The following is a 10328-nucleotide window of genomic DNA, read 5'->3' as shown; positions in this document are numbered from 1 at the left end:
CCTCTCTCTCTCTCTCTCTCTCTCCCCACAGCCCCAGCTCCCTCCCATTATTTCTTCAGCTAAAACTGAGAGTTTGTCATTACTAACAGATTTCCTCAGAACAGTGATGCTCCTACCCACAAGAAGTGAGAGTCAGGCAAGAACTAGAGATCTTGTATGAGAGGCTTGGTGGCAGAAGAAGCATTAGGATAAGAGCCGTTCATGATATCTGCTTTGGAAGACAGCAAAGCGTGGGCAGAGTCATCTACTTTGGGAGACAGCAAAACAACCTGTTCCAGAAAAAGCGTGTGACTCTTTTACATAAAGAAGATAGGAGGGAGTGTGATAGAACCACTCTCACAAAACCACTTTCAGAACATTTCTTGTGGCTCGGAAATGCTATTAGGAGGCTCAGTACTTACTTGGGTTTATACATGTGTTTTCAAAATATCACTAGAAAAAAATGGGACCCATGCTGCATACTGAGAATAGCACAGTAGAGCTGGGTGGCTATGCCCTGAAGCCCTGGACTGGCCCTGGCCAGCTCCTTATCACAAATATCTCAGCCCCTCAGCCCCTCAACTCTGCTCCATCAGTAGTCCTACTAACCAGAAGGTCTGTACTCAAGGCTGTGCCTGATTCGCCACACGCACTCCACGCTTTCATTGGAACATCGCCCTTCTGTCTCTCCTATCCCACCAGCTCAACTCACCTTCTTCCGTTCAGGCAATTTTCACCTGCTCTTCAAGTGCTGCTCAGATACTGCCTCCCCTATAAAGCCTTTATTTCCTATCCACCTCCAACAAAACACTGCCCATTTGTGAAAAGGGCGTCAACATGTATATCTGTATATCTGTGTTCTGTGTGTATGTTTGTCTATATATATATATATATATATATTCACTGCAGATATCAAACCCTCTTAGGCTTACCTCTTCACATGCCCCACACACTCCTGGAATGCCTTCGCTGGAGTAAGGGCAGTGTACTCATGTTTATATCCTCCATGGTGTACTATAACTTGTGAGATAACTGCTCATCTGGATGGGTTTCCATGCTGTGTGTTACCAGCAGTACACAGAATCATGCTTGTAAGGTCAGAGACTGCCATGGGGGAGATTTTCGCAAGTTGGACCTTCAATGGTTACTGACTGCAGTCTTTGAACGTATAACATGGAAGCTGAGGATCAAGCACTAAGCGTAAACACAAGCCAGAATTGCCTGCCAGTTTACCTCAATTCATGTGTTGATTTTTAACCATTAAAAAAACAACGACATCCTAATGGAGGCAGCATATGATAGAACTTGGATATAAAACTTTTTAAGATTTAAATCTTTGATAGATTCTTTTACTCTAGCTTAGTACATAGTGGTAGATATCTTTCTGAAAGGGTTAAAGACATCATATTAAATAGATACATGTGTGCCTTTCTTTATAGCAACAGAACTCATAATAGCTAAATCTTGGAAGCAGCCAATATGTCCATCAACAAATAAATGGGCAAATAAAAGGAGGCATTTATATATAATGGAGTACTACTCTGCCATAAAGAAGGATCAATGAGTCATTTTTAGGAAAAATGGGTACATCTTGAAACCATAAAGTTAAGTGAAATAAAATAAATCAGACATACCAGCTTAAATATTGCAGGATTTCTCCTACAAGAAAAACCCAAAGTATAAATAAATTATACAACAAAATAAAAGATAATAAAAAACAGGGAGATAGACCACTGCAAATGGGAAAAAGACCAAGAGATAGATGGACAACGGTGGGAGGGAAGGGAAGAGAAGGAAATGAAAAGAAGAGAAATAAGATGTTATGTACCTGTACCAACTCACCATGGTGAATGTAATCACTATATACTGCAAACATGTTCTAATAAAAAATGTATTTTAGATGTATGTTTTTATTTTTATGTATTATAAGTAGATATTAATAAAGAAAACACAAAAGCATCTGTGAAAGAATAAAATTTCATAACAAAATAATTAGAGATAACAATGGTAAACAGTGTGTATCATGATCTTAAAAGAATATATTTTCAGTTGCTAATCTCTCAACTCCTAAGAAAACTATAACTTTTGGGGGTAAAATACATTAATTATTAACAAAGTATCTAGCAGTATTATTTTGAAATTTTTCTTCCTGTTTCACAATATGTAATATACATTTTCGTCTTTATTTAGACTTTCAGTTTCTCACACCAGAGAGACACTGTGATATATATTTATACATGTGTGTCCGATTTATTTCACTTAAGAGTATGGTCCCATGGTGCATCTATTTACCTAGAAATGTCTCAAGCTTATCCTTCGTTATGGCTGAGTAGGACTCCATTATATAAAAAAAAAAAATCTTTTTTTTAATCCATTCTTTGGTTAAAAGGCATTTGGATTGTTCCCAAGATTTACCTAATACAAATTGTGCTGCTACAATCATGGGCTATGCTACACATATCACTGCGGTATGATGCTTTTAATTCTTTTGGGAAGATACCCAAAAGGGGAATATCTAGGTCAAATGGAACCCCTAATCCCAGTTTTTTGAGAAGTTAAAGTGGTTGTACAGTCTACACTCCCACCAGAACTGGAAAACTGCTCCTAGTTCCCCATACCCCACATCCAAATTGTTACTGGTTGATTGGTTGATCAAAGCCATTCATTCTAGAGTGAGGCAATATCTTAGGATTGTTTTAATTTGCATCTCTTAAATAACCAGTGATGTTGAGCATTGTTTAATATATTTATTTGCAATTTGTATTTCTTCACCAGAGAAGTGTGTATTCATTTCAGGTGCCCATTTTTGGACTGGGTCTTTAAATTTGGGGGGGTCTGAGTCTTTCAATTCTTTATATGTTCTAAATATTAGTCCTTTGTCAGAGTAGCAACTGGCTAATTATTTTTGCCCACTCTGGGCTGTCTTTTCACTTTTGATGATTTCTTTTGCTGGGTAGAAGCTTTTTAATAAGAAGAGATCCAAGTTGTTGATTCTATGTTCTATTTCCCTTATGATTCATTGGGTCTTAGTATTGTTTTCTTAGTCTCAATTGCATTAATTTCTGTTCCGATCTTTATAATTTCCTATCGTGTATGAGCTTTGCACTTGATTTGTTCTTTTTCAAAAAGTTTAAGTTCAACACTAGGTTGTTTATTTGAGCTTGTTCTGTTTACATGATATGAGAATTCACCACTATAAATTTACCTTTTAGGACTGTTTTCATTGCATCCCATTAGTTCCAGTATGTTGTACTGCATTATCATCTAATTGCAGATATTGTTTAATTTCATTTGTGACTATTGTTTGTTCGGGAAGGTGTTATTTAATTTCCATCTATTTATGGAGTTTTTGTGGTTTCTTTTGTCACTGATTTCCAATTTCATTACATATGGTCAGATAATATGCATGGGATAATTTCAATTCCTTTGCATTTACTTAAGCATGTTCTATTGCTAGTAGGTTGTCTATTTTGGAGAATGTTCCTTGTATAGCTGAGAAGAATGTGTATTCTGATGTTGTGGAATGGAACACTCTGTAGATGTACACTAAGTCCGTTGTTCACAGGTTTGGTTCAGTGTTATACTTCTTTATTTTTTGTCTAGTTGAAATCTGTCTATTTATGACAATGTGATATTAAGGTCCCCATTACAATTTTATTATTGCTTGCTAGATTTTTCTTGTTCATTAATATCTGTTTTATATAGTTACAGAGTAGATTGGTATTTGGTGCATATATATTTAGAATTTATAATTATAAAAGTTTATATTTATATGTTTTCCCTTAACAAGTATATAGTGAACTTTGTCTGTTATGATCAGTCTTGGCTTGAAATTCACCTGGTTTGCAAATAAAATAGCTGCTCCTGCTTTTTTCCAGGTTCCTGTTACATGGAGTATTGTTTTCTATCCTTTGACTTTTAGTCTATGAATTTCTGTTTTATTTAAGTGTGTTTCTCATATACAGTATATTGGATCTTGTTTCTTAATCCATCATGCCATTCTGTTACTTCTGATTGTTAAATCAAGACCATTTATTACATATTGGCTCATCCTTGCCATATTTTCCTGCAGTTGATTCCACTTTTTCCTTCTGATTAATTGCTTGCCATGTCTGGTGGATTCTTTCTACTGGTGTTCTTGGAATTGTGCTCTTTGTTTTCTCTTTCTAAACTATTCTTCAGAACATTTTAGAGACCTGGTTTGGTGGTTAAGAATTTCTTCAGTTATTCTTTGTTATCCAGGTATCTTATTCCTCCATTAATTTTGAAAGATAGTTTTGCAGGGTACATCAATCTGGGTTGGAGATTTTTTTCTTTCAGGACCTGAAATACTTTACTCCAAGCTCTCCTTGACTCAAGTGTTTGCATTGAGAAGTCTGCTGTGATTCTGATGGGCTTTCCTTTATAGGTGATATTTTTTTATTTTCTAATAGTTTTTAATAATATGTTCTAGTGCTGAATTTCTGGAATCTTGATAATTATATGACTTCCATGGATTTCTTTTGGTCATGGCTAATTGGACTTCTATATGTCTCACTTATCTGTATGTCACATTCTTTTCTCATGCTTGGGAAGTTTTCTGCTATTACTTCTGTGAACAAGTTTTTTAAGGCATTTGTGCTTTCTCATTGACTCTGATCAATCTTATGCTGTTCTTCTTTTCATCATCTTGCAGCTATTAGATTTATTTTTCATGGCCCTTTGCTATTTTTAAGACATCGTTCTTTTTGTAGTCACTACCCACAATCCTGTTTTCTAAATCTGATATTCTGTCCTCGCTTTCATTCAATCAGTTGTCTGTACTTTCAGTGGAATTTTAATCTCCTAGACATGTGTTTGAATCTGTTTCATGGGTTCTGTTTCTTTCCTCTGTTGGGCATTCCTTGTTTCCATCATTACGCTAAGCTCCTCTATTTTTCTCTAGAATGATTGAGCATGTTCTTCATTTTGATCCTCATTTCTTTATTTACCTGAGAGATTGTTTTCTTTATAGCTTCATGAATCTTTTTTTTTTTTATTTTTTTTTTTTTTTTTTTTTTTTTTTACTTCTGTTGCTATTAGTTAGGAAAATTCAGGTGAGTGGCTTCTGATTTCCTCTATCTTGCTGTCCCCTGGACTTATCCTGGGTGGAAGTCTGAGATTGCATTTTGCTTCTGCGTCTTGTCATTTTCTACTTATAAAATTATTTTGTTTCCTGTGTTAATGCTTATAAATTTCTTATGGAAGATAGCTTTAACATTAGTAATGAGACTTCCCTAGGAAATGTCTATTCCTCAGAGATGTTTTCTAGGTATACGTGGTTCTTGGTCTTTGTGTTTGTCACAAGATCCTACCTCCCCAATTTAGTTAGGATGAGAAGTTACTATCTATTTGGCTCAGCACACAGTCTTGGATACTCGACTATAGTGATGGTTATGACCCCAGACAATTGCAGTATTGTTATATAAGGGAAAACTACTAATTACAACAAGTGTAACATCCTGGATAAAGTAGTACAATTAGCAATAACAATAGTATCAGGCATGGCCTAGAAACTGACCAACTGTGGTAACTATTAATTAAGTCCCTTTAATCATAGGAAGATCTACAGTGATATAACAAATTCGAACATAACCAGAAGCATGTATGCAATGAGTTTCTCCTTAGTGGAGTGATTTTATCTTGTGGAGAGGGCGTTAAGAGGATAAGGAACAAAACAGAGAGATAATTAAAGGGAAGTATATTAGAGGCAAGTTTGGAAGACAAGGTATGATCACACAAGCTTTTTGAAACTGGAGAAAAGGACTAGAGAGGAAGAATAAAAGACAAAGTAAAAGAATATTGAAGTAAACCAGAAAGACAAGAGACAATTTTCATTCACATAACAACATAAAATAAGAGAAAAAGGTGAGGAAAGAATGAAAGAAGACTCAAATAAACATTTAAAAACATCTTTTGTAAGAACTCTATAGGTGATCCCTTTAGTAACTTTAAAGTGGTCCTCTAGCAAACTCTTTTTTTCTTTGTAGATTCTTCCAAAGTAAATTCATGGAACCGCTTCACCAAAGCATTCTAAATATCACATGGAGGAATCAGAATTACAAAGCTGTTGTGACGTTTTACACATATAAAATTTAGTTAGTTATAGAAAACAAAAGAATTCAGAATTGGTCCTTTTTGAAACCAAGTAACGTACATATAGAGAAACACACACAAAAAAATTAATTGAACACATTGCTATACTAGGGTAGAGAGAGGTTCAGGAGACTCACAGGAGTTAAGACCTTTTTGTCTTGGCTCTGTCACTAATCAGTTAGTTCTCTTCTTAGGCATTTCAATCAAAGCCATTTTAATGTGAGAATCATTTTAAGGCTCACATAGTGTTTTCTCTTATGTTGCTCAAGGTGAGAGGTAAGCAAGGCAGATATTTTCCTCTGCTTTTCTAAGTTAATAGACTGAGCTTTGGTGTGTACTTGCACATGACTGTAGCCAATTAATATGGACTTTGTTTGCACACATGAAGATGAAATGGGCTGTGAGATTGAAATATGACCTGTATTTCTATAATTCATCTCAAATTCCATGACAGGGGCTAATATATTCATTTTAAAAGACTCACTTGAAATAAATGTCACATTATTTATCAACCTATAATGTTCTGTTTGCTTTTGTGTTCTTAGTGGTATTTTTAATATCATGGAAATTGAGACTGAAGTCTCTAAAGTCCTAGAGGACTAAGAAGATTCTGTGATCATTAATTAATAGAAAAGCCATAGACTTAAATATTCGACTACAATTAAGAAAACAGAAATAAAATTAGAAGATCTCTGTATACATGGCTATGGAAAGTAAGAAAACATGATGGAATGCAGGGAATATATTTATTCATCACCAGGTATTGTTTTTAACTTTAAATGAAAGATTTACAGTTCTATCTGTAGGATCATATTCCACTACTCTTATTTTTACAATTGAGGTTGGCTATGGAAAGTAAGAAAACATGATGGAATGCAGGGAATATATTTATTCATCACCAGGTATTGCTTTTAACTTTAAATGAAAGATAACTTTACAGGGCCAAGAGAGTGAAGGGCATCTATAGACAGAACCACAGTTCTATCTGTAGGATCATATTCCACTACTCTTATTTTTACAATTGAGGCTTTCTGGTAGCTTCCTGACTATTATCTCCATCTCCATACTTTCGCAGTTCCACTATTTTATTCTATTAGAGTGATCCTTTTAAAACTCAGCTCTAATAAAATATTTTATATGGCTTCCCCCTAACTGTGGGGCATTGGACAAGTTCCTTAACATGTTGCACAGGACTTTATTTTTTATTCAGCTGTTCTTGATGTTCAATCTTTACTATCACTCTCCTGACCCTCACACAAATGCACACTGAATCCTTCAGCTCCCATTAATGTTACAAGAATTATCCATTTATTTGCATATCATCTTTCTCCTCTAGTAATCTTCCTTACTACTTCTGATTGGCAAGCAATAATCAAACAGATGTGACTCATCTGTTGCATCTTCTGGGACCATAGGCAAAGGATGAACTACCTCTTTGTGTGCCTATGAGGCCTAAAGAGCAATTTCTGTTTGAATCTCAAAACTGCTTAAAGAGATCCTCAAGTCCACCACCACCATGCACTATGTCCAGTACACAGTAGCCATAGAATCAGAGTTGTTGAGCAAATTACCATTTTAAAACAATTCTGGAGTGGAAGAATACACCTATAGCCAAGCTGGCCACTCACAAACTTCAGGACAGAGAGAAATCTGAACTCATGGATTCTGAACAATTTTAACTAATTAAAAAAACACCAGAGACAGATTAGGTCATTTCATGCTTCCAGGACTGTACTAATCCACACAGTATATTTTCTAGTGTATTAGCCTGTCACACTTTAAATATTCTCAGGAATGGGGCCTTTGGGGGGTGCTGATTAACAAGGGTTAGAAAGATAGCAGTAGAAAAGCTGCAGTTCCAGGAGTAGAGTGAGAGAGAGAAAGACGAGTAATTTCATATCTTTGAACCTAGAAAGTAAAGAGTCATTTCATGTGGGTCCCATGTTGAAGAAAAGAAAGAAAATCTTTGGTCACATTACAGCTAAATGCCAGATGAGAAGACCCTCTACTTGCTGAAAGGGAACAACTACAACTCAAATACCTAGGAAGATTATATAATCTGGGAGTGTGTGTTTTTCTTTCTTTTTCACTAGCTGCAGCAGAAAAATCTACTTATATTTTACTCACTTGCTGAAGAACTGAAAATCTACATCACCTTGAGAAAAAGGAAAACTGATATCCACTGATATCAACTCCTCCATTTTTTAATTCATTTGAGACACACTGACCAGGACTGCCAAGTCTCTAGTGAGCCCAGGAATGAATTAATGTGATATCTTAACAGACTTTAAAATAATGTTTTCCATTCCAAATATTTTGTGTCAGAAATAACAATTTAATCATCTTGCTAAAAGCTGATTATCCAACGGAGCTTTCCCCAGCCAAACAACATACAAAACTTATACCAAGGAAATACCAAGTCAGCTCCACAGTTGTTTGTTCTCTCTGAAGTTCTACAATCTGTCCTGGTTGGTCTGAATTTTAACATGACATAGGAAATTAGTAGCCTACCATACTGTTGAGGTTACTGGGTCTGTTAAATACCATTCATTTAAGTGATATAAATCTAAATATTTCTAGAAGATAGCCCAATATGATTGGAAATTCCCAAATTGGCACAATCTTCCAGTAATTCCTGGATACTGGTTGAATCTCTCCAGCACTACACTTGAGATTAACACAATGTCTTCAGGATGTTCTAGCCAGAATGAGGTGACATTGACTCTAGAAGATATTCATAAGCTAGCACACAAGGTATTATCATATATCAAATTAACTAATTTCATAGAACAAGGATTAAAGCAAATGAGATAAAGACTCTAGAGAGTCTAATAGGCAAAAAATAATCCTGGCTCTGGAATAGCTCAAAATGGATATACACAAGGGATTGAGGCAAGGGTTTGGGGTGAAGGGTTGACGTGAGATCCTGGAGTTGGCTTTTGGAATGTTAACCTTTTAGGACAGGGATTGCTTTAAGCACCAAAAAAAAAAAAATCAACACAGTAAAAGTTTCCCAATATCACATTTGATCATAGTAAAAACTTTTAAGTAATCACTTCTAAAAGAATAAAAATGAGAAGACCTACAGGAATGATTTCACTGCACACCCAAATTAGAATGAACCACTGCGCTTGACTGAAACAGGTCTTAGATTGAATCATGAATCTGTCACTTTCTAGCTAGTGACCTTGGCCAAGTTAATTACTTTATGTAATCCTTACATGGATGGAATGAAATGAGAGTGTATGCACAAAAGCCCTCTTTCTTTAGATAATCATATACAATTTTTGAATAAAAACAGCATCTTCTGAGAGAAACCATAAGACTTAATTTTTTTCTCTTCACAATTATCTCACAATGTATTTGACATGGATGATCAATAAATAGTTGTTGAGTGCATAATTGAATGAATTATGCAAAAAGACTGTCATAATTCTGATGATAAGGACAAAGACAACTAAAATGAATAAAAAAGGATTAAGAGTAATAAAGAGACTATAATCCTGATGAAAATAGAAACTAAAAAAACAACAGAAAAGTAGAATGAGCAAGCAGGAGGGAGGGAAAGACATCGGGAGACATAGAGAAAGGAAAGATAAATGCAGGAGGGGAGAAAGGAACAGGAGAAGAGAAAGAGGATAAAGAAGGGAGGAAGGGAATTCAGAAGGGATAGAGGGGGGGTCATAAAATTGAGTATAAAACAATCAGTTTTTCTTCTAACAAAATGTGGAAGCAGTTTATAGCCATCTTTATATTCTCCCTTTAGTTCCTATGGGCCATTATTAAGGATGAAGGAGATTAATGGGCTTTAGAAAGAAGAGCTTATCTGCCATGTCAGGTCAATGAGATGCTAATGAGATCCTAGCCAGCTCTTTGATGTCCCTGAGAGCTGTGTTGTGGATGCCTTTCAGATGCCACAGAGAGAACACCATCCTCCTCATGGTCAGGGCGTGGGCAGTATGGAGGGACACCACTCCTAAAACTCCCTGAATGGAGAAATAGTGATAATACCATGGGTCCATCAAAGTTTGGAAGCCTTATTTCTGAGGATTGTCATTCTATATAAAATTTAAGGATTTAAAATTCAGTGGAAGCAAGAAATGGAAGCAGAAATAGAAGGAAAGAAAAATCTAATAATTGTTACAATGATAATGGAGTTTCTACTAAAACTTAACCTCTCACCCATCAAGGATATTATTTATTATTATTATTATTATTATTATTATTATTATTTA

At 35.3% G+C, this 10328-nt stretch overlaps 1 protein-coding gene across 1 annotated transcript in view; it reads right to left on the bottom strand.

Annotated features, from left to right (window-relative positions):
• Agbl1 (ATP/GTP binding protein like 1) overlaps positions 1–10328 on the bottom strand; it is a 702610-nt gene that overhangs the window by 102334 nt on the left and 589948 nt on the right. The window contains exon 22 of the mRNA XM_033761003.1: positions 8096–8119. Coding sequence (XP_033616894.1) covers positions 8096–8119 — 24 coding nt within the window. The remainder of the gene's footprint in view (positions 1–8095; positions 8120–10328) is intronic.

This window comes from Fukomys damarensis, unplaced genomic scaffold (assembly GCF_012274545.1).
Source record: "Fukomys damarensis isolate Sample0158 unplaced genomic scaffold, DMR_v1.0_HiC HiC_scaffold_7, whole genome shotgun sequence".
Lineage (NCBI taxonomy): Eukaryota > Metazoa > Chordata > Mammalia > Rodentia > Bathyergidae > Fukomys > Fukomys damarensis.
The sequence above is the reverse complement of the archived record's forward strand: the minus strand, read 5'-3'. Positions and strand labels throughout refer to the sequence as shown.